Source organism: Parus major, chromosome 10, assembly GCF_001522545.3.
Source record: "Parus major isolate Abel chromosome 10, Parus_major1.1, whole genome shotgun sequence".
Taxonomy (NCBI): domain Eukaryota; kingdom Metazoa; phylum Chordata; class Aves; order Passeriformes; family Paridae; genus Parus; species Parus major.
In genome coordinates this window covers 16,469,388-16,494,500 of record NC_031779.1, presented here as the reverse complement: position 1 = coordinate 16,494,500, position 25,113 = coordinate 16,469,388, and the positions used below count along the sequence as shown (strand labels likewise).

The window sequence follows — 25,113 nt, the reverse complement described above, 5'->3', positions numbered from 1 at the left end:
TCTGAGCAGTGCAGCTTTTGAGGTGCAGAGCTGGGTGTTGGAGTGACTCCCATATGGATTGGGGGCGTTGAGGATACGTGTGGGAGGCCGTGCCGTGCCTCTCGCTCCCTCTCACTGGCAGTCTTACGAGTGGGAAACAAATGGGATCGTAACCTTTCTGAATGTGGAGCTTGGGATGTGCTGACTGGATTATGAAGGCAGCAATTTAACTAAAGGGACATAATTTAACATAATTTAAGGGCGGAGGCTTGGAGAAGTCTAGAGATTGAAACTCCAGATTTTTATATCGTGAGATATTGACTAAAACAGATACAAAAAATAATCCTATTGCTACGACATTTGTTTTTGTGTGCCTGCTCAGGTTTTAAAAAGCCTCTCATTATGAGCACAGCATAGAAATCCACTGTGCCATCTTTTTCTAATGCATTAAATGATCTATAATGTTTCTTTTGTGGTGAAACCCCACAGCCTCAGCGTGATGAGCGTACATGTGTATTTGTTTAATTCAGCATGTTTTCATCTCTCAGTACTGGAAATAGGACATTTTAGTTCTCCAGTCACCGCTGCAGCAAACCAGTGCTTTGTGTGCAGTTCGTGCTTGGTTTTTCTTTTCCACCTGAAACATCGGTGTGAAAAATCAGAGAGCTAAAGGGAAATCCCAGTCTGCTGCTGGTACTTGTTTAGAAATATCAAATAACCTCCAGTGTAGGGTTTTTATCTTGCTGTCTTTGTGGTGAGAGTGGTGGAGAAAAGGCATGTGAAAGCCTGTGACAGTGTAGCCTGTAGCAGCTTTGCAGATTGATTCAGATGTTCCATTCAGAGCAGAGATTTGATACACAGTAATGAAATCAAACGGCTTAAAATCATCTCCTATTGATTTTTATGAAGAGAAATCTATACCTGCAGAATCAGACTGAGGTTGTGATAAAGCTCTGCCTTTAAATTTTTCTTTGTTTTGTGCATGTGAGCTTTTAAAGGAGCTTTTTTCCCTGCACTTTGAATGGCTGCTGCTCCTGCTTCCCTTGAATTTGAAGCCTGGAGCCAAGAGCTGCGTGCCGAAATGCCGCGGCGTAGGAACGCTCCGTGCACGGGCTGCATGTGCCGAGTTGGGAAGGGATATTTTTATGGAGCTGTGGCTGCTGTGGCTGTCCCTGCCTGTGGAGTGGTCCCGTGGGGCAGCGCCTCGTGATGCTGCTCCAGACTCATAAACAAACCATCACGTGGGTGTGCAATCCTGCGGAGCAGCGTGCGGGCACGGATAGACAGCCCCAGCATTATCCTTATTGGATTCCCTGCCGAGCTGGGGCTGATTTGAATGTTTTGGAATGAGTGGTGAATGAAACAACACAAGGCGCTTTTTTTTCCTCTTCCCTTCTTTTCCTGTTTATTTTTTTGTCTCTTTTCGGTTGTGGGATTTAGGATGCACAAAGAGTCATTGAACCTGTAAGAAGCCTCTCTAATGCAGGTGTTTGCAGTGCAGCCTGGTCTTCTTTGTTGGCAAAAATGCACTAACACGAGCAAGCACCACACACCTACAGTCATGTGAGAAGGTGTAGAATTGCAGATAAAGTAATGATTATACTTGAGGATTTAAAAATTTTGTTCTGTGCATATTTTTTTTTTTTTTCCTATTTAACCAATAGAGCTTTTATTAAAAATGGATTTCTCTGGCATGTAGTTACTTAGACCCACTTTGTACCCCGTGGAAGTCACAGTGTTCTGGAATGTGATGTGATTCTTTAGGCTGATCTGCTGAGCCTTGATTTTGAATGATTAGACTTCAAAAGCATTTAGCTCTAAATGTGATTGTAGCTCAATTATTGAGTCTTTTGATTGACAGCATGCACATTACAAATGAGTAGGATGCTGTCCATGAAACAATATACACTGCTGGACTTCGCTAAGAAAATAACTTGGATCATGAGATTAGACTTAGAGCTGCTGAATACTTCTTAGTTGTGATCTTCATCCTTAGATACGAGGGCTCAGCTGTAATTTGTTGGATGCTTGTCAACATTGTTGTTTTATCCAGGTAGCCCTGACTTAAATCAAGAAAAACTAGATTCACATGTGCATCAACTTTGTAGCTTCTGGTTCCTGATAGGGTTTTCAGTAGGCTATATGGATGTTTGGGAGTACCAGATTCTTGAGGATACTTTTCTAATGCTTTGTAGGCAATAGCTCACGAAGTTGCATTTTTAGTAGTCTGGATAGGAGCGAGGCTTGAGGAGTGATTTAAGAGCTCAAGGAAGAGCCTGCAGAGTGTGCAAGCTCCGGAAGGATAATTTAGGCTAACAGGGGATCAGGGGAAAAGCTAATGTAGAGCAGGAGATGGCAGAATGAACAGAATTCATCTGTCCAGGGAAGAGAAAGACATGAGCAAAGCTGTGCTCATGCAGGTGAGGTGAAATCTGAAGGAATGAGAAGCTGGCCAGAGGGGCTTGTGGCCTTGTAGAGTTTATTTTAAGTGTAACTTGGCAGATTTCAAACTGCATTTAAAAAGATTCTGGTTTCCACAGACATTGCTATTAAGTTATTTGTTCTGAGCCTGTTTGGTTTTTGTTACCCATTGCACCAAGAGCCACAAAATGCTTTTTAAATTGTCTTTTCTCAAAGACAGTGCTCAGGAACACATTGACCTGATAATGTCATTCTCTAAATGATAGTTTTTAAGGCAGACACATTTGTTAATCTTAAAAAAGGCAGTTTGGAGCAATCTCCCAGGTTCAGATGCAGATGGTTTTGGACCGTGTCCCAAGCTGTGCAGCTGTGGGCAGCTCATGGAGTCTTCAGGTTCCATCTTTGTGCCATGGGTCCTGTCACATCCCCACTGGTTTGTTGTTAAATCCAGCTGTGACCGCAGGGTACTGGGGCTGTTGGTGGCTGAGAAAATCCAGTTGTGTTTGACATTGGTTTTGTAGTAGAGCTTCCATCAGACATTTGTCAGTCAAGTGGGGACCAAAGACAAAAGGATGGGAGTTTTGTGTGGCTGGAAGTGGCTGAACTCTGTCCATGTCTGTCCCTCAGTGGAAGAAGTCACCATCTCTCCCCAGTGAACAAGACAAGAATTAGATTAACTTTTCTCAAGTGACAAATTTGGCAGTGTATGTCTTAAAAACAATTGTTGGCATGAAGTTAGTTCAAAGACACTTAATGGTGCAAGCGTATAAACTTCCCCAGGTGGCACCATCTGCATATTTGATTAAAAAACCCAGAATGACAAAATAAAGAAAACAATGTATTTTAAAAAGTGAAATTAATTTTTAAAGCTATTTGGTTTATTAATTAGAAAACCTTCAAAAATCAAAAGGTCCTTGAGCTAAAATATCTAAGAAACCTTTGGAGAAAATACTTTGTGCATATTTTCTTTTAAGAATCCCACAATTCTGCTTGACATTCTTTACCTTACTGTAGTTTATAATGAGCCTTTCAGCTGAATTTTACTGTTAAGTGATGTGGTGCTGACTTTTCTGGATCAAGTCCTGTGAGGAGCACTGAGAGAGCTGGGGGTGTTCAGCCAGGATAAAAGGAGGCTCAGGGGCAGCCTTATCGCTCTCTACAGCTCCCTGGCACGAGGGAGTTGGGCTCTTGTCTCAGGCAGCCAGCAACAGGACAGGAGAAATGGCATCAAACTGTGCCAGGAGGGGATCAGCTTGGACATGAGGGAGAATTTCTTCCCTGAGAGACTGGTCAGGAAGGGGCTGCCCAGGGAGGTGGTGGAGTCCCTATCCCTGGTGGTGTTCCAAAAACAACTGGACGTGACACTCAGTGTTCTGGTTTAGTGGACAAGGTGGTGATTGGTCAAAGGTTGGATTTGATGATCTTGGAGGTCCTTTCTAACCTTTATTTTTTATGATACTGTGATCTGTCATGTCACTGAAAATCTTTGGCTCAGTACTCTTTGGTCAGACAAACCTTGTTTGTTTCCGTGCTGAAGATGTTGACATTTGTTGTCATCCTTTAAAGCCTGCAGAATCCTCACCAGAGTGTCTTTGTGTTTGTCCCAGAAGACCCCAGGCTGATACTGCAAAGGTATTTTGCATTTTAGGCTAGGCTGGGGTCCACTATTAGGGTGAAATATCTGTTTTTTTGTGGCTACTGACATATTCACTAGTAGAATTTTTTACAAAAACTCCCAAAGCAAGCTGATTTCAAAAATAATTTTTAAAAGATCGTCTGGCTTCTGCTTGGTCTTTTCTCTATTATGTGCTAACAGCCTGGCAAGAAAATTCTTGAGCTCCAGGTCCTCTGAATAGCGTTCTGCAATTGTGTGCTGGAATCTGTAATTCAGGACTGGTTGCATTTTAAAGGAAAGTTATTATGGTCATGTAGTGTCAGAGGCTTTTGCATATCAAGGCAAACAGCTTCTTCTGTTCCTGGATCTTCTACCTTTTGCTGGAACATGGAGTCACTCATCTTTTTTTTTTATTGCATTTATCCCCCCAAGCCCCGCATCAAAACCAGCCACTTGATTAGATTTCATACTTTGTAAAGCATTTTGAGAACTGCTGATTAAAAAGCACTGTATGAATGTGAAGTATATATTTTTCTGTTACTAAGCATTCATCGAGTTTTATTTGTGGGAACCAAGGCCAAGAAGCCGATGTTGGTAGGAGCAAGCTCTTTAAAACCTGGGAAAGGGAGGTGGAAGTTTTATCAGATGAACTGTTGGTTGAAAAGCACTGCCCAGGAAAGGTATAAATGGATTAAAAGTTTCCCATGTGGGGAAGGACATGATGTGGGGAGGAGGGAGTAATTAGTCAGTTTGGAGATCCTTCTGTAGCATTTAATCCTCCAGCGGCAGTGTGGCCACCAGCGGATGCTGCATCCTTGGGGATGATCTCTGGGAAGCTGCTTTACTTTCTGTCATCACTTTAATGAGCCATGGTGCCTGGATAAAGTGCATCAAATGAATCTGAGAAATATTTAAGCTGAAATATGTATTAAGGGTAGTAGCTGGCCCAACCCCTTAATTTTTCCCCACGTCATTGCTAATTCATAAAAACAAACCATAGAACAGCCTTGAACTTTGTGCAAAAATCTGTTGCTCTGTAATTTGCAATTTAAATGATACTTCTCTGTATTTGACTGCAGGCAAGATCAGCTATTCTATTCCCATCCAATTTAATGCTTTTAGTTTTGGGTGTGTGCGTGGGACATCCTGGAATACTAATTAGTTTTTCCCCTCCCTGTTTCTTGTTTCAGACCCATCAACAAATAGGATCTTCTGGTTTTGGTAGTTACCTTTCATTGCTTTTCAGTAAAGGTTCTGTCTGCAAATTTGGATTTGTCTGGATTTTGTTTGTTTTTTAACCAGTGTGATTTTTAAACAATGTGGTCTGGCTAATGTTTGCATAATTTACAGAAAACTTCATTTAATGGATATGGAAGTTGAGGTTCATATAACTGCAGAGAAAGCAGGGCCTGCCCTTCTTGAAATAGAGACAGATCCATTTGTTGTTTTGTGTTGCAGTCAAACATTGGAAAAGAAATACCATCTCTAAGATGGAATTGGAAGGTGGTTCTCAATTTAGGTGATGGCAATACAACCCTGTCCCCTGCTGCCCCCCAGCTGGCCAGAACCAGCCACTGGTATCTTTTGTAGCTGGACCAGAGGTGGTACATGACTGTCACAACATTCCTCAGCATCAGCATTAAATGGTTGTGGGGGTGATATGGTATTGGTATCTGCAGCATGACCAGAAATCGTTTTGTTCTTGGTCTGCTTTGTGCCCTGTAAATACACAACTGGAGAATGTGGGGAATGGCATGGCTAGTGTGTCCAGAATGTCAGTACAGGAAGGAGGATGTACCTCCAAATAGTAAAAACACAGTGTAGCATCATGAGGAGGTGGAAAATGGGAAGTGTGGTGCTGCTTTCACCCCTTTGACCTCTATAACCAAAGATATCTGCAGTTATTGGCTCAGGGAGACCCATAACTGGAAGAAAAGGTAATTGCAGTCTTGTTACTACAGTATTATTGAGAAATAAAGCTTAGAATTCAATGAATTTTCCATTTGTAGGTGTTTGTGGGTGTTCTATAAATCCAGTAATTCCTGGGGTAAACGAGGCTGTGGAAAGTTTCATGGTCTGTCTGAAGTCTGCACATTCTGCGTGAAGAACCTGTAAATACTGATACTGCTGAATTGTAAAGCTTGTTTGTTTTGGGAACCTGGGCTTTCTCCTGTAACTAATACTAGACTTCTGCAGAATTAATGAAATACTTAGTGGAATTTTAACATTAAAAGAGACTTTCTAAAAACTGTAGAAAAGGGTGTGTCAAGTTATCACATGGTGTGGAAAAACATCATTGCTGTATTTTATCATAAACATTTTTAAAATTATGTAAATAATATGAAACTTTAAAAAAATAAATGGTAATACTAAGTTTTGCTCTATTTAGTTCTTCAAAACCATTTTTATGATTTTACTCAGTGGTCTAGATGGATGAAAACATAATCCATATTTAAATCCTTCCCTCAAAGTGTAGTGAACTTTAGTGCTTTTGATAAATTTAGATAATTTTTCTGCTTGCTAAGCTGGAGGAGTGTTTAATAGCTCTTAAAATTTGTCTTGTGTGGCAAGTGATGGAAAACAATTCCACCAGTAGCATTGCTGCAGAGATGGGGAGAGGTACAGATCATGTTTTCTCTTTGAACATCTGACTCACCAGAGCTGCCTGTTAATCCTGACAGCTTTATTGCAAAGCAAAGAAAGTGGCTTGAATAAATTCAGGAAAAAAAAGTTGCAGCATCATTGCCTACCTGCAGCAGAGACAGTGACCCTGGGATTAAAGGGAAGGAGAGGCAGGTGTTCTTGGTTTGCCTTATTAGGAGGATTTAGGAGCTGTCACTCTCTCTCAGCTACAGTACTCTAAGGGAACACTTATTTTCCATGGGGAAAACAGTTCAGTTACACAAAGCTGTCCATGTTCACCACTTGCTCTCCTGGTAATGTTTTTTTGGAACCTTAAAATTTTTAAGTGTAGTCCAGATCTTGCCTTGCTTTTATAGACCCCTGGATAAATTCTTCTGAACCTGCTTTTCAGCAAAGTCTCTTAGGAAGAGTTGTGGGTTTCTTGCTTTTTGTGGGGTTTTTAATAGCTCTAGTACTCTAATGAATCAGTGAAGCCTAGAATGTCAAGGGTTGGAAGGGATGCTAAGGTCATTGAGTCCCAAACCCCCTGCCATGGGCAGGGACAATTTCCACTAGACCAGTTTAATCAAGGTTTTATCCATCCTGGCCTTGTAATGAATCCACCTCCATGAGTGTTAGACCCTAATCCCAGCCAACAACAACAAATTTTGAATTTTAAAAAATGTCTATACCTATTTTCCGTTTGCTTTTTGGATAAATATTTATTTATATTGAGCATATATGGGAGCTATGAATTAAAAGAAGCTTTGGGCCCCACAGGTGCCTGGCGTGAGTTAAAAATGCATCAATTATGAGGCACCTCTGCAGTGACAACACCTCAGATTTCTTACTGGAATTTTTGAACTAGCAAAGTTTTTGTTTAAAAGATGGGATATGGTTGCATGAGACTTGGGCATTCATATGGATAAGGAATGTCACCCAGCCCTCATTTGTATGTAATCCAGTTTTTTCCTTATTTTGCTGCATTTAGATACCTGATAGAGTCTCTTTCTCTGCCAGCCACTGGAGGTCTGTAGTGGGCCAGCATCAGTGAACACACCATGCTCTCGGGGGAGTTTTGGATAAAATTTGAGGGTTTTTTACCTCCTTTGGATTTTGAGAGGCCAATGAGTCTGTCAGGCTTGGATTTGCGTGGAGCCTGTGGTGTGTCAGTGCTGTAGGTGACCGAGGAGCTGCTCAGCGGAGCTGCGGACGCTGAAGTCACTGGGGTGAGTGTGTAGGAATCCCAGAGGGTTTGTGCTGCAGACAGAGCATCGATCCCCAGCCCGGTGCCAGCTCGGCGTGTCATTGCCCAGACATGGCCTCTAATACCAGCTTCAAGATCAGCTGCCAAAACCACAGTGCTCAAGGCCTCTCCCTCTGAGTTCGGCCAATGCTCAAACGAAACAGCCCCCAGCTTGTTCCTCCGGGACACAGGCCTGCCTTGTTAGGAAATCGGTGAAGTTTGGGAACCCACAATACCTCACATAGCTCTGTGTACAGTAATGGAGGGTGGAAATAGGGCCATAGGCATGAGCAACCAGACGAGTTATAAATATAGAATACTCTCTCAATTCCAGTTTCGTTAGTCATGGGAGGACAGTGAGAGTTTTATAAACTTATAAGGAATATACAAACAGTTCTGAATTTAAAATAACTCTGTATAATTTTTTTAGTGTGTGAAAAGAATATTCTTTTTTGAGACCATCCTTGTAAGTATCTGCTATACACAGAGCGTAAGGATCTGCGTATTTATATGTTCATGTGAATGTGACTTGAGATGACAAAAAAAGGTACCGGAGAAGAAAAGCGTAGCTCAAACGTGCCAAACTCGAGCAAAAACAGAGTGGGAAGCAGCGTGCTTCCCACTTTGTGCCAATATCAAAAACACGAATCCCCTCTTTTTCTTTAATAAGTGCTGTCTGATGCCGTCTCCAGCTTCAGAGCAGCCAGGCAGTGTCTCTGAGCTGGCTTTGCTGCAGCCTGGAGCCCCTGTCAGATCCAGGGATACAGCTCACCTTGGCTGTCCTTCCTACAAATAAATAAATAAACCTCTGCTACTCCCTAATCTGATCACAAATCCTTACTACAGGGAAGGATTTAGAAAGTCCGAAGCAATGTCATTATTATTTTTCCCCAGTCGTGCTAGCAGGAATTCCTCAAAAGCGTGTGGAAGTGTATCAACAGAGAGAGCTCGAGCATCCGAGTCTTAGCTGTGTGTGAGTACATGGCCAGCAGCGCTGTGTGTGCCGTTTGTCCCGTGAGTATATTCTCTGTGTTTGCAGTTTCTGGGGGATGTCACAGTCAAACAGTTTATTTATCAAACTCTTGGAAGAGCTGAAATAGTTCAGTCTCACAACAGAGGAGGTTTTTAAAGATAGTGAGCTGAGTACAGGCAGGATGACACTGTCATCCCTCACTTGGCTTAGCAGGAAGCACTGAGCACTCCCAGCTGTTGCTGTTCCATCCGTGCTCCTTGCTGCCCCAAGGCACTTTTTCCCACTGCCTTCTGACTCAGGTGTTTGAGTCCTTTGCTTGGCTTGAGCTGTCTGGGCATGCAGAACTGCTGGACTTTTAGCGGTTCACTTGGGGCCTGCTTTGGGTTTGTGGTTGTGTCCAGTGCTACAATGGACTGGGAGCATCCTTGCACTTCCCAAAGCAGGTTCTGCAGGCCAGCTCTAGCTTTTCTGCCCACACACAGAGCTGGTCAGGAACCTGTAAGTAAACAGGCAGCTGTTTCAGCATTTCTGTTGTTTGCAGATCAGACCATGGAGGATGGAGTTAAAAGTTTAGGTCCAGATAGTTCAGAGTGATTTACAAATTATTAAAGCGATTTGCATCAAGTCTAAAAAGATAACTCAACATTTTCTAGTTTCCCTCTGAGACACTTCTGTCCATGCTTGTGGTGTATGAGAAGAAAGTAATTCTAACACAGCTTTAAAGTCAGCTATATCCTTTCCACTGTCAGTGTTGCCTGTAAATTTGTTAAAATGCATTAAGAAATGGATTAATGCAGAACCTTCCTGTCTGCTTTTAGGTCTTAGAAATTCTGGAACTTTCTGTATTTCCTCTGTGTTTATAATAGAGGAAGATTTAGAATGAAAAATACATTTAACGGTTATTAAAACCAAGGAAAGAGCTCACCCTTTGATTGTTGTGGATCTCTAGAGCACAATCTTCAGTTGCTGTCAGATTTGCTTACACTCTTGTATTTCTGGAGGTCCTGAAGGAAATACTTTATCTGATCATTTTAGCATAATTGTCTTAATATTGTTTGGAGCATCATTGCTGTTGTGGTTAACAAGGGTGCTTTTTACTTGCAATGTACAAATATCATAAGTGATGTCACACTCCCAGATCTAGTAGTTTTTAATTTAGAACAAATGCACCAGGTATCTCTGATAACTTTGCAAACCATCAGCATTCTTGCAACTTGTCCTGCCCTTCCATTATCATCTTGCTCATTTCTCGGGCTCCTGAACATCTCGATCTTAATCCTGGTTTTAGTGGCCTATCTCACTAACAGGTGAACAGCTTGAAAAATCTTGCTCTGTAGTAAAACAGTTTGAATGTTCTTGGTCTTTCTGGCTATTTCCTTGAATTTTCTAATGTTTAGAACTTGACAGGTTTTGTCATTTGTCGTTGTCTGAGTTGGAGATGAACAAAAATTTTCTAGGTTTGCCCCACTGTGTGCATTTTGAACAGTTTTCCTAAAGTTTTTTCTTTCCCTTCAATTTTAGTGTAATTAGCCCTCGGCTGGAGCAGTGTTGATTCAGCCTCCAAGACGAACATTCTGTTTCATTGCTGGTGCCAGAATGGTTAAGCTGTTGATGGGTGGAAGGCATGAACGCAAAGGGCATTCCTGAAATTGAGCAGGAGCTGAATCCCTCTGAACCAGTGACTCTTATTTGCCCTGGATTAAACTGCTGTGATCCTTCGGCATTAAGAGAACTACATAATTTAGGCCAGTGTGATAATGTTATCAGCCTGTCTTTCTCCTTTAGAATAAATCTGGAATGTGAATAGTAGTCCTCCTCCAGCTGGGCTTTTGCCAGGAGATGGCTGACCAGCACTCCTTGCTTGCAGTATATTAATTAAATCCTGTAAAGCTTATTGCCTTACACTTGCAGAATTTGGAAGACAGGCAGATTAAATCTAGCTTTAAGCAAGAACAAGCAAAACCCCAATATATCGCTCATAATCTGCAGCAAAAAGAAAAATAATTTGCCTCAGAGCTTTCTTCAGCAGCACTTTGCTTTCCTTATCTGTTACTGCAGAGTTCAGGAACTTCAGTTGTCCCTTTAGGAATGTGGACAAATCTGTGACAATGAGTGGTGGGGGATGGCAGTGAATGGGGAGTAGATTTCACCACCACGGGGGACGGACCATCATGTTCTTGCCTTTGTCCCCCCTCTGATGAGTGTCACTGTTCTGATTTGCATCTTCCAGTGGGAAATTGTCTCGTGCGTAGAGGAAATGTTTCTGGAACAGTGCAGTACTGATGGTAAAACATTCCCAACCAGTTTGTTTGCCCAGTGTTGAAGATAGAGTGCAACTGGCCCCAAATCCCCAGAGATGGTTTTGTATCTGCCTCCATGGGGTTTGTTTATGTGCTGAACTCATTCTGGTGTGGAAGGGACTAAATGGACTTGTTTTTTTCCTCATTCTCCTGAGTGCCAGCTGCAACGATGCCAGTCTGGGCTGTGCTGGGCAACATAAACTGTTTTGAAAGAGAATGCAATTCATGCTGCTGGGGTTTGTCAATAACTCGTGTTTGTGTGCACCTTCTTGGGCCATAGGCTTACGCACTCGGGCGCAGACGCACACTACCTGTGCTATCCATGGGTTCCTGTTGACTGTGGGATAAGGTGGTTGTTTTCTTTGCTCAGGTTTCCATTTGCTCTCATTTCAGTGTGATGGGAGTTCCTGTAATGCTGCTGGAGCATTTAGCAGGGTTGATTGCTTCATTTGCAGAAACCTGAAGGAATGGGAGTTTTGCAGTGCCAAAGAGTGTCCCCAAGTCCTCTGCTCTGAATAAAATGGATCTGGCACACATCTTGTTTTGTATCACAGCTGGGAAGCCTGGAAGCTGTTTTGGTATAACTTCTAGGGTAAGGAATGAATGAGAGGCGGCCAAAGGAGGGATGTGTGGGGTCATCAACCTCCAGTGTGTCCAACTGGAGTATACTCATTGAATGATGAATGCTTCCTTTCTGCTTTTTAGACCTCATTGCATCTGGTGGAATCTGAGAGTCTCCAGGTGCAGGACCTTCCCCTCCTAAGCTTTCTCCCATTCCGTTTTTTTCCACTTCCTTTGGTCCAGAGTCATCTACAGGTGCTTCCATCTGAGTTGGCTCCAGCTGCTGCACAACTGCCTGTGTATTGTTGTTCACCTGTAAAATCCTGAGGAGGGGAATCCAAGAACAGATTCCTTGATAAATCTTCGGTATGATTAAAAATTGGGCAGTTAGTGGGCTGATGTCAGGCTGGGCAAATCCACTGAGATTATTTTGAGGTTCTGGATGCTTCATCACACCCACTTCCTCAGGCAGTGATAAAGACATATACAGCATCTGTGACAAACAGAAATACCAAGAAGCGGGAGACCAAAAAGCTTGTGTGGAGGCTGACCAGGTGTAGTAGGAAGAAAATAATTCCCTGAACCACCTCAGAATAATTTCAGGATCCTTGGAAAGGTCTCAGGGATAAAAATGGGTTGGTGGTGACTAGGATTTAAACATGGAAATGCATGACTGATCTTGAGTCAGGCATAGCTTGCAGGCTGTAGACTTAATGCCCTCTTGGTGTAAGTTTGTATAGACCTGTCCAAGTATTTTGGTGGTGGACATGACATACTGGAGGTTTAACAAAGGAGGAGATGATCTCTTTCAGGTCCTAGATCAGTGCTGGGTTGAACTGAACTTTTGAGATATGGCAGTTAATGTCAAAAGCTGCCAGACTTTGTGCCTTATCTATTAGGAAGTGGTTTGACATGGCAGCATTTTTTGCCTTCAGGATTTTCACTGAATACAAGTTAACCAGTTTTCGGGAACGGGAACAGAAAAGACAAAAAATATACTGTTGTTGATGTGCTGCTAATACCTATTTCTGTGGCAATATAAAGATTTATGCAACTGCTGAGTGGCCTGTTCAGTGCCTTGTGATGACTTTTACCCATATTTCTGTGATCAGAGTATGCTGCTGCATGTATTTAATATGTGTATTTCCTTTTGTCCTGTAGTTTTTGATTCCAGCTCTGACCATGAATCACTGGAACTGGATTTTCTGAGTAATGTCTCTCCAGTCTCTCTATTCTTGCAGAATATTGGGCAAAAGAAATCAGGTCTTGTATAGGCTGTCTGAGCATTTGAAGTCAGCTGTTTGAAAGGCCGTACCAAAGTTTAGCCCATTAAAATGCAATATTTTTTAAATTCTGTCATGTAGAAGGATTAACATTCCAAAAGTGACTGTATTTTTCTGTCTTTGTGGATAAATTTAGACAGCTAATTTTTTCAGTAGTTGGCTAGGAAAAAACACTCCCTTCCTCCTCTGGTTTCTGCTCAAAACGAGGTGCTTTTTTCCCCCCTATTTTTTTTCTGAAACATTATTTTATCTAAAGGATGCTTTAAGAAAGAGCATACAAAAAAAAAAAATATCCAAACCAAAGAAGGATCAAATATCTTTTTACAAGGAGAGAAAGAATCTTTAAAAAATATTTATCCCACACTTGGCAACCTTTCACTTGCCCGCATGTGACTGGCGCGGTGCCATCCTTGGCCGAGGCCAGCGCCTCTGCTTGCCAGGAGTCTTCCTCCTCTGGCTGCATTTTCACTCCCTGTGACTGATTGTTTATTCACCTGATTTTTCTGCTCCAGCATCGCTGAAGTCATGGCGTCTTGGAGATGATAAGAACACTTTGTCTGCCCAAACTGTACGATAGCCGTGATGTCAACGCGGGGTGTTTGCAGCGAGCCCTGGCGTGGTGCACGCTCCACATAGCAGAGAGGGATTAGATGTCAGACAAACTTACTGCCACCTCCTTAGCCTGAGCCTGTCCAGAAGGGAACTGTCGTAAATACAGGCAGATGATTTGTCGCTTGCTTTTTAAATTCTTTTTCCCCCCGGAGTTGTGTTTGAGGATTTCCAAACCTTGCTTTGTGTTTGCAGTTCTGGTTTAGCATCTTGGGGGTTTTCATTGAGGGTAATGAGTCTGTGTCAGATTCTCTTGGGGCTCCTTGTGTTTCCAAGATGTTTCTTGCATTTAGTTTTAAGGTATCTCCTTGCTGTATGTCGGGTCTGAATCTGATTTTCTCAGTAAACAGGCATCTTGGAATGAAAAATTTTGCCTTTTTTTTCTTTTTTGTCAGTGATCACAGTATCTTAATAGTCTTTGGAAAAATCTTCCGAGTTTTTTGTTGACAGGGAAAACTCATTTGAAGAAATCAGAGAGAAGGCGAGGTACAGATGGACAATGAAAGTTCTGTTGTTGGTTTTGCTCCAGGAAATTGGATTTGTGGCTACTGATACTATTGTGTACTGTCTTTCTCTGAAGATCTGACACTACTTTCACTCCCTAAATGTAAATGGATGCTGGTCTAGTCAGGCCTCCATCAACTCTTTATTAAAGTGCTTAAGTGTCTGCCCTTCTCCACGTCTTGCTTTGACTTCCTTCTCCCATGGCTGCTCTCCAAGGTCTCTGAAATTTTCCATTATTTTGGTATCTCCATGTGATGACAATTAAGCATTTTTTGCCCTTGGGCTTGTCAGCAAGGATTTGTTCTGGGGGTTGTTTTTTTTTTTGTATATCGTCATCAGCCTTCATGTTCCAAGGCACTGTTGTACCTGGCTGATAAATTCTGTCCCCAGATGTCAGCCCACTGTTTGCTTGTGTCCGTGTCTCTAATGTTCTTGCAGAGTAAAGTCAACAAGTTACTGAGTGTATTGCAGGGCGCTTTTTTTGGCCAAGGTATTTTGGAACCTGCATTTTACATGTTTTGGTACAAATCTAGGAGCCCAAGTAGCACAGTTTGGGAGGGTGGGGGAGGATAGATGGCTCTGGACTGTGAGGTCAGCCAGTGTTGTTTAGTAAGGTTTTTAGAACAGGGATATCTGAGGAACTGGCGTGTAAGGCAGATAAGGCTTTTTTGTTGTTGATAATATGTCCCACACACACACACAGAAGTTCTTGTTCTGCCTCTTCAAAGAAACAGGATACCCGTATTGTCTCCAGGCTGAAAACTCTGCCAACGTTAGCAAGAACAAGCAGAAAATAGGACTGAGGAAAAGCTGAGGCTGCTGAGCTTTTAAAAAATAATCTCTATAAATTTCTCAAGAGTTCATATTAAAATGGTTGTGATTAAAATATTACTATAGTTTTGAAAACCTGTTTCACTGATTGCCTTTTTCATGTGAACTTGTGTATCCTTCTGTGTTCCAATTTATATTTCCATAGACCAGAGTCAGCAGATTTACCAGGAGATGCAGGGAATCCTATTTTTATAGCAGACTGCTCATGAATGGCAGAGGCATTAAGGGAATACAGGAGTCTTTCCCAGGAATGAAATAAACTTAATCTATGTTTATCTCAATACTTACTACAACAGTGTTTGTTTTCCAGCAAATTGTTCAGATGAAAACAAAAAAATCATGTATTTAATCAATACATACAGTAATAAACTTTGTGGAGGCATGGGGTGGGGTATGTGTGTTTTTTTTAGTAGGGCTTTGAACTGGAAATGTAGCTACCACATGAAATCTGAGTTCTGGCACCCACTCAGCACAGCAGTCCATCTGCTAGCAAGACACACTGATTTATTTTCTTTTTTAATCCCTTAGTAGTGCCAGATGCAAGTCCTGTGTACCTTAAGGTGAAAGGCAATTTGTGATGCCTTACCAAGGTGGCATCTGGGCAGACTTCTTTTACACTGGTACAGATTACAGTCAAAAAGAGAATACATACCTGCATGTGTGTTTTATTTTGGTATACAGGTTTGTTGTGTATGGTTTGTTTCCTTTTCAAGAAAAAAAGTCATCTTGCATCTTCAGACAATGAGTTATTTAGCAGTGATTGCCTCTTCATTCCTGCTCTCTGTAGTCTTAGAGTCTGCAAAAATTTTCTTAATTTGTTTTTTATGTGACAGTTGTGATACTTGTGGTACCTGAGCAGGCACCAGCAGCACTCATGGTCCCACCTCCTTGTTCTCATAGTTTCACCCCTCCATCCATTTCAAAACAAAGTGATTACAATTCATCAGAGTCAATTAGAGTAATTTTGACAAGAAATGTAAAATTCCTCACTGGCATTTTGACAAGTCCTTTTCAAGGTGGGCACTACTTAAAGCTGTGAGAAAATGGCTCTTTATAATCAAAAGTCATTGTAAGATGTCAACATTGTGGATGCAGAGCTATGAGCAATGGGGGTTTTTGTGGTTTTTGGTTTGTTTTTGTGGGGGAATTACTGTTTTTATTGCTGTTACTGTTACTAGTATTGCTTAATAGCAGTCTTGAGCATTTTATCCTGTGTCAGGATGGTGGAGTTCTGCTGAATGGGATTGTAAAAACTGGAAAGCCTGGACTTCATTATGGCAAGAGGAGGGCATTAAAATTTTAGGGTGTTTAGTCCTGGATTTAAAAAACAACCACTGTAGTTGCAGACTGAGAGATAAATCACAATGAAGAACTTGTGTGGAGTTGCATCAGCTACTTCCATGGTCATTTTGGGATGTTAACCTCTCCTGATTCTCTGCTTTCTGCTGAAATCATTCAGTTTAAATATCTGTGGTGCTTCACTTGGATCTTCTGTAGTGGCACCGCTGAAATCCAGTTTTCTGCTGTTGTTACTGACACAGTGTTTTAGCTAAGTTAGAAAGTGGCAAACAGCTACTTAATGCAAACCACATTTGCAAAATGTGTGTTTCCAGAGCCTCTGGCACAGGGCTGGTGTGGCTAAAAGGCCATAGAGTGCTGTAATCAAAATGCTGTTGTTACATAAATATAATGCTGCCACTTCTTTTGATCTAGCAGTGGTGAGCTCGGCTGCTGAGGATTCTGCTCTTTGTTCGTGTCTTCCAAGCTGAAATGCTTTCACATAAAACAAATGTCTCCATAAATTTGCACCCCCTTTATTTTTTTTCTCCCTTTCATATTTTGTTCTCTGAACCCAGAATTTGAGGATAAGGCAGAATTCTGTTATGCTCTTCAGGGGAAAATAGTAGCTCCGTAATTCCTCAGTATTTGATGTGGATGATGATTTGATACTTTATTAAACCGCATTTTGCACACATAAGCAACATTGAGATGCTACACTGGGGTCAGCCCAACCATGTGTGCTGCAGTAGAGCAGTGCTTCCTTCTACAAGTGTAATTAAGTTGTTTTGAAGGAAGCTTGTTTTCTTGCCAGTAAAAGACCAATTTGAAGTACAAATAGGAAAGGCAAGAAATGCTTAGAAAGACAGTAAGTCAGCATGCCAGAAAAAAAAAATTGTCCATAATACTAGGGCTATGGAATAGGTTCCAGTACTGCCTGTTTCCATTATCCTTATGTTGATCTTGCTTTCAGCAGTTTTCTTTATTACTTACTTGGTTCATGTCATAAATTTGATCTGAGAAAAAGATACTTTCAGGCAACTAAAGCTGAGAAAACTAGAACTTTTTACAATAACGGGTTCGGTTTTTTTCAGAGATGCTCTAGAGCACAGGGAATGAATTGCCACAGAGTTGCACAGAACAGAGTTTGTCCTTTAGTGCCACTCACCTCGGCAGGTGTTGCTCATGCTCTCTTGCTTTGTGTCCTGCAGTGTGCCCCAGCTCGTGTGGGAAGCGAGCCTGCACAGACCAAAACGAGTGTTGCCACCCCGAGTGCCTGGGGAGCTGCACGGCGCCCGACAACAATACGGCATGCGTGGCCTGCCGCAACTACTACTACGAGGGTGTGTGCCTGCCCACCTGCCCCCCCAACACCTACAAGTTCGAGGGCTGGCGCTGCGTCACCAGGGAGTTCTGCTCCAAAGTGCCCGCCACGGACGCCAGTGAATACGAGAAGTTCGTGATTCACAACGATGAGTGCATGGCCGAGTGTCCCTCGGGCTTCATCCGCAACGGGAGCCAAAGGTAATGTGGCTTCTGTCTGTTTGTCCTGTGTGGGTTTACTACTCCCTGTCCAGGGGCAGCTTGGGGTGCAAATTACTTGGGGTAGAGGGGAGGACGTAGGAGGGGGAATTGCAGTGGGGGTTTGTGTGGCTTCCCGGTAGAAGCTGACTTAGACCTTCCCGTGATGAATCCACCCGATGGGTATGTGTGGTCCTGTGCACCCTCAGTGGGCTCTGGTTCTTCAGAAGGGCTGGAGGAGGTCATGCAGTGCAGAACCAGCTCTTCACCTAGAGAGTAACAACATGAAAATGAGGCCCAGGAGCAAAGTAGAGCCCGAGGCTGGAGTTGGCTGATGACCATTATCAAACAGAACAAACCATAGCAGTTACCTTGCCTTGCATGTTATTTGCTTTGTGTACCTGCATTTTAGGCACATGTGTTCTTTGGTGTACTTAATTTTGTTTTCATTTTTTCACTATTTCCAGGAGATAACAATGATGTTTTAGAAGGAAGTAATCATAGAGATGGTGACAAAAACAATGCAGCAGCCAACAATATTATACAGAATTAATTCTTGTAAGAGTGTCACTCTCCTCCTGTTATTTAATTCTAACAGTTGGAGCAATGCTTGCTTGTGATTTTGTAATTTCCATTGGCTTAAGCAAGCAGCCTTCATTGCCTACTGTCCCTTGGAAGCCATGGCCTTTCAGTAAAGGATAGTCAGTGTGCTAAAATTTGTAGTGCTTCAGTATTGTGCTAAGAAGATGTCTTTGTAGGCTGCTGTGTTTCTGGAAAGGTGATTGTAGTGATGCAGCAGTTGTGTGTCTCTGCGTGCGTGTCATCCATCCGTTCCAGGCAGTCTCCAGTTGGAATTTGGATACAAGCAACTTAACACAGCCTTTGCCCAAATCCAGATATTCACCTGAGAAATGCAGCTTTTGTTATCTCCTGGAGCTTGTAGGAGCAGCTGTTTGAGCCGCTTACGCTGGAATGCGTGGCCATCCTGTCTTATCTCGGTGTTGTGCTCTCTGCAGAGATTGAAAGGAGCTGTAACTCAAGGCTAGTGAATGTTCTGTTCCCCAGAGGTGCTGTTAACAAATAGTTGCAAATGGAAAGCATTTCCAGCATTCTTTGTACATTTAGTTGAAGCCTCTTTCTTGTGTCTGCAGCTTTTAGTGGTTTGTGGCATGTTATAGAGCAGGATTTTGAAATAAGAGCTTACTACTTAGAAAAGGAGCTTCTTTCTGTTATGGTTTATGCATGGAAAACTTATCAATTTACATGTTTCTTTAAGCCTCAGAGGAAAGTGGTTTCACTTTTTAAAAAAATAACTAGTAAGCCCCTGTCCATCAGTGCTGTCAGCAGAAGCTGACAGAAGCCTCTTTGGAGCTGGGTTTGGGTTTTTTTAATTTTTATTTTTCCTCTCTAAAGTGATATTAGGTGGAGTAAGCAATCATGAAATAGTAAGTAAAATGCTAGAATAAATTGGAAAATAAAAGTTACCTTGAATCAGGAAAGGCGTTTATCAGGAGGAGTGATCTGTGCACACAGGAAGTGTCCAACTTTGAGATGAATATGTAGGGAATATAACATGGAGCCTTTAAAAAGCTCCTGCAGCCAAAGGCTGATCTGCCCTGAGTTCTTATTGCTTGAGTTTGCCTGCTAAAAATGCTTCTGAGTGCCTGTGAGCATAAGAAGCAGAAATGAGCCTGTGTTTCGGTGTTGCCTCTCAGCTTCTGGCAATCTGGTTTTTCTGACTTTGGGGCTGTGTCTTGATGTTTCCATCTGTACCACCCATTTTGAACCTGCTTAGACTTCTGGCCTTGCTCTCCCAATTTCTGTTGCCAATTAGTTGTCCTTGCATCAAGACACAATCTTCTATTTCCTTAAACTTGCTGCTTTAATGCCTCTTAAGCTGTAAGAAGTAGTGACTAACTGACTGCTCACTTTCTCCACATCCCTCCTGACTGTGTGCCCCCACAGTTGTCTTTGAGTTAAACAGCCAGGAGCATGGAATTCCCTAGTGCTGAGCTTTAGGTATTGGTTTATGGACATGGACCCAGACAACTTTATAAGAACGTGAACAGTATTTTCCCCTCTCCAGTTCTTGGCTGGCCTGTTTTGTGAGGTTGGGCTTGGATTAACACGAAACCTCCCTGCACTCTGAGGCTGCCTTTGCAAATGGGATGGGTTGGGTTCTTGGGAGCAATTAAGTCAGAGTAAATGCACAGTTGCAAGGGCACTGGGTTTTACCTGAAGTGGAAGGATCACAGAGCCTTGTCAGACTGTGGGTGTGGGTCCATTCAGTCACTGTAAGACTGCTCCAGCTTCTCTTGAGTGCAGCAGGCAAGTGTATCCTGAACAAGCATGACACTTTCATTCTGGCCTGGAGGATTTGCCTAAGCTGTAGAGGGAAATACCTTTCAAACTCACCTCAAAGCAGTCTGTAGACTCAGAGTCCCACATCATTGTTTATTTTCAATATCCCCCTCTTTCCTCACAGCATGTTCTGCAGCCCTTGTGAGGGGCCTTGCCCCAAAATTTGTGAGGATGGGAAAACGAAGACCATTGACTCGGTCACGTCAGCACAAATGTTGCAGGGATGCACAATTCTCAAGGGAAATCTGCTGATCAACATCCGGCGTGGAAGTAAGTGATCGCCCTCTCTTTCTGAACCCCTGATAAGGCTGCTTTGCACGTTTTTCCTTCTGTCGTCAGCATAATGATAAGAACATTAAAAACTCAGCAAGCTGTTTGCTTTCCAGGCCCAGAGCAGTGCTCCTGTTTGATTTGGCCCACTGCAGCGCCGTCCTGCCCCACGCGGGTGGAATAGGTATTCAGCTCCCAGGGAAAGCTGGTTTTTTTGCTAGGTTTTTTGGCAGGACAAGGAACCAGGATTAGGCAGTTAGATGAGCAGTGGTCCCAAAGGACTAATAAAGGCCCAAGAAGGTGGAAAAGTTGAAAATCCTTGCATCTGGGTAGGTAAATAACTTGTCACATGGCACTGTAAAACTGCAGATCCTCACTTTTTAAGGCAAGGTGTGGTGTTTTGCTACAACATGGAATCCAGAGTGCTCAGAGCTTTCTCTTATAAAGCCTAACACTATGCTACTGGATGGTCAGCATTAGTGAGCTGGCCACCTCTGTCACATGTCTTCAACAAGCGCTGGATTAAATTTGTCAGAGCAGTGATTCATCAGCCAGGGAGGTGTTGACAGTTGATGAGCTCTTAAAAGCAGAGTAAAAATTGCTGCTAGTTTTTATTGGACTTGCATGTCCCTATGGAAGGTCCCTTTCGGTTTCACGAATAAGGTTGAAAGATTGGGATCTGTTTGATTCCCTACCTCATGCTGAATGAAATTCCAGGGTTTAGTTACAGCAACATGTGGATTTTTTAATTTGTGGTCCCACTGCTACAGGTGGAATCTTCCCTTCTGGAAGATGTTCCAGTTACCTGGGGCAAGTGTGTGGGAGTGTTTTTATTTTATTTAAGCATTATTTTAGAGTGCCAAAGAGCATCAGATGGTATGGGAACCAACCATTGGTATTTGGTAATTGGTCTTCCCAGCCATCTATTAGGATGTGTTTACATCTTTGGTGTGTTTATGACAGCAAAGCAAAACACCCCAAAGCAGCTTCTCCCAAGTCCTTAAAAGCTGCTCCTTGGAACGGCAGTGTAACTTGGCAAGGTGGTGACACCAGGCAAAGGGGTTGGGCCAGGGGTAAGGAGGTAAGGACAGCAAAGTTTGAGCTTGTGAAGGATGGGGTGTTGCAGCCCTGGGCAGGGACAGTTCACAGAGAGAATGTAGTTCTGATGAGCAGAGCTTCCTCTGCAGTAATTTTAATAATTTCTAGTAGAAACTCAGCTTCAGTGAGTTTTGCTCCATGGCAGGAGAACTTCCTGATGGATTTGCCTCTGCTGTTTCATCAACTGGTTCTGTTTTGTAGCTTTTCGGGTCATGGAAAGTAATGCTCTGTGGCCCAGAGCAGACCAGGAGCATACCCTATCCTCTCCATCTTCAATCTCATTCTCTGTTTTCCAGTGGAGCTGTCTGCCTGAGCTTTGCTCCATACCCAAAAAGCAATTCCATCTCATGGTGTGTACATGTACACAAGGGTCTTTTCATCCCTTCCAGAATGCTGGCTCACCATTTGGTGCTGGCTTCAGAGGGCAATGCTCACAGAAAAATCAGGTGTTCCAGTATGGAACTGGTTTCCCACTGTTGCTCTGTGGCTTTATTTTGCCCTTCAACCATCTGGCTGCACAGGCAACTGTTCTGGGGGAAGAAAACCAGTGCCTCATTTTCAAAAGCAGCAAATACAAACATTTTATTTTACTGAGCTAATACTGCATGAAGCAGAATATTAGTCAAAACTGTGAATTCTGTTACAATAATGATTATCTTTTTCTCACTGTAGATAACATTGCCTCAGAACTGGAGAACTTTATGGGTCTGATTGAGACAGTAACAGGATATGTGAAGATTCGTCATTCCCATGCATTGGTCTCCCTGTCTTTCCTGAAGAACCTGCGGTACATTCTGGGAGAGGAGCAGGTGGATGGGTAAGTGTTCAGATATTTGTGGATGCAATTTCACTTTAATAGAAAGCTGTGGAGAATAAGTCTTCTAAAAAACATTCATTTTCATTTGTAGAATCTCCTCCTAATATGCAGTGTTTTTCTCCTCATGAACACCTCTGCACAGCATTGCTCATTTGCATTACTGTCCTAATCAGCATGTTAAATTGAGTATATACAAATATTTTATGGTACCTTTGCTGTTGCTTTTCACTTTAGGTTTTTCTAAGTAGATTCTTTACATCAGTAAAGTGGTTTTGTTTGTTCTTTTTGAGAAAAGAGCGTCTTCTGAAACAATGGGATTTTTTTTGTAGTTCTTTACAGTTGGATTTTAGAAGAGTTTTTTGGAGAAGTCAGCTGAAAGGAAATAAATACAAATTTTACCAGCCAGGGAGTGCAACTGAAACAGAGTGAAAGTTGCAATTGTTTGCAATTCCCTGAAATGTTAGCATTACATGGATTATCTACTGAGCATGCAAAAGACTGGTCAGGAAAAGTTGATCCCTTGAAATGTTTGCTGAGGATTATATTGCTTCTATAATTACTCACCATGTGATGCTTATTGCTGTACATAACTCCTGTTTTCCTATGGTGGTAAAAGTTTGTCAAGGCAGAAGTTTTTATCCCTGCAGAATGTGTGATGCTGAGGTGCAGTGAGGGTCCTTCAGCAAACTGTCTTGCTCTTTCTCATCCCAAATCAAGTAGCCATCCTAAGTTTAGACCAGTGTTCTATGGAAGAAATCATAATGACAGAACTATTAAATGAAAAACTGGGGGAAATTGTAGAAGAAAAGGTAGTGTGAGGATCATTGAAAAGGTTGCTTATGTCTGATGTCTGCCCTGACTGTATAAAGTTAAAGCACCAGGAATTCTTCACAGCCTCCCTCTTTCTTTCAGACTCGTCTTTGGTCAGCCCTAAATTCTTAAAATTCCAGCATCTGACAGAGTGAGTTTGAGGGCAGCTCTCCCTGCTGCCCTTGCAGAGCAGGCTGTGTGCTCAGGAAGGGCACTGGCTCTGTGGAGAGGCTTGTTTCCAACTGCAAATCCCATGGGATTGTCAATGCACGGGATCGTTCAGGCTGTGCCCTCACAGACACTCCAGTTATCGACTTGTCTTTGCTTCTCTCCCCTCTCTCCCTTGACCTCTTTGAATTTGAATTTAACTTTGTGTCTAAGGTAGTAATTATATTTATGGTTCCTTGTCTGTCAGCAAACAGCTGAACCGAGGGGAAACAGGAGGTTTATCAGTCTGATTCCCAAACAGAGAAGTAAATAGGTGCAGCTTTGAAGAAGAAAATGGGGCTGAGTGGGGAGGTAAAACAGATCTATAGTAAAGAGCTGCTTGTGCTAAAATTCCCCTATGTTAGGAAGTGGCTGCAGTTACATACCAAGGGGCAGGGGCAGTCTCTTTGCTTGGAAAACGCCTGGCATAATTTCGGCATTACCACTGTCTAAATAACATGTCCAAAAATACTTAGGTGGAAGTAGGCACCTGACAAGGAAGGACTGAGCCTGAGCAATTACTTGGGCAGAGCTATGAACAACAGGGAGTGGGATCTTAACCTGGAAAGCAGTGGGCTGCTGGAACAAGAGCTGTTTGTGCCAGCAGTGCCTGGAGGGGGGTGAGAGAGAGGGTAACTTAAGGCCCATTATGATTGTTGTTCGTTACATGACTGATCCCACAGCCACTGTCCTTTTATTTATTGAACTGAACTGACAAAACAGCACTTCAGATGTTCTTTGTTCCCTATTCAGTTGCTGTTGCTTGCCTTGGTTATCACGGCAAGTGGAAAGTTTAGAGGGAATCTACTTTGTCTTCAGAGTTTTCACTGCCTCTTTTAAAAACCATGTCTAGAGTGAACATGCTCCCACAGCAAGAAAATAATTTCTCCTTGCAAATAGGGAAACTGAGATGGAGATGTGCTGCCAGAGGGGTCTCAGTATTCGTTGCAAGGTTTTGTTCCCTCATGTGGCGCTGACTCTTCCAGGCACCTCCATCCTCTGCTGGGGTCTGTGTGTTCACTTCTGTGTGCATGGATGGTGTGTAGGCAGCACATCTCAGAGTATCCCAGGTTGGGTACTGGAAAATGAGCAGTTTGTGGCCTTCAGGAGCAAGCAAGGAAATGGTGACTGAGGAAGAGTTTCAGTTGTGGCACTGACCTGCTCTGATTTTGTGTTTCAACCTCTGCAGCAAACTGGGGGACAGCCTAGAAAATCAAAACCTCCCCCTTGTTTTCTAAACCATTTTGAGGCAGAGGCATCAGCTGTCGGGCCTGTTGGAAGTTGTGAACAGGATCTCTAGCTGTTGTGTGGTTCCTCACTGAGGAATTTACTGCTTGTTTTCCTGGGGTTATTATTGTCAGGGTGTGGTGAATTCAGACAGTCTTCAGGAGGGCAGCAAGGCCTGATCTAACCACAGCATTCCAGCAGAGCAGGCACCCTGTGCCGAGGATGTGTGGGGAATGAATGACACCCTCCAGACCTGTGGTGACACCTGGCTGCAATGCAGGCTCCCATGGGGATGCTTTTCAGCTCAGTCCTGATTTTGGAGGGGGCTTTCCTCAACTGCCTGTGTGTGAGAGAAGTTCAAAAAAATGAGTTGGGGAGTTTGTACACTGTGGGGTGTGAGGCTGGTTTTGTGTGGAGGGTTCAGAAGCTCATGAGTTTAGCTTTTCAAACAAGACAAGAAAATACTGAACTTCAGTAAGGTGCAGTACTTTCAAATCAACACAAGATTTGGTGATGGCTGTTAAATCCCACAGGCAGTTGAACATCCTTGTTCTCTCCTGGCAGAATGCATTTAAACCAC

At 42.8% G+C, this 25,113-nt stretch overlaps 1 protein-coding gene across 2 annotated transcripts in view; it reads left to right on the top strand.

Moving 5' to 3' along the window:
• IGF1R (insulin like growth factor 1 receptor) overlaps nt 1-25,113 on the top strand; it is a 172,379-nt gene that overhangs the window by 109,669 nt on the left and 37,597 nt on the right. For both annotated transcript variants that reach the window (XM_015639195.1, XM_015639194.1), the window contains exons 3-5: nt 17,434-17,746; nt 20,229-20,374; nt 22,145-22,289. In XM_015639195.1, the coding sequence (XP_015494681.1) occupies nt 17,434-17,746; nt 20,229-20,374; nt 22,145-22,289 (604 nt within the window). The remainder of the gene's footprint in view (nt 1-17,433; nt 17,747-20,228; nt 20,375-22,144; nt 22,290-25,113) is intronic.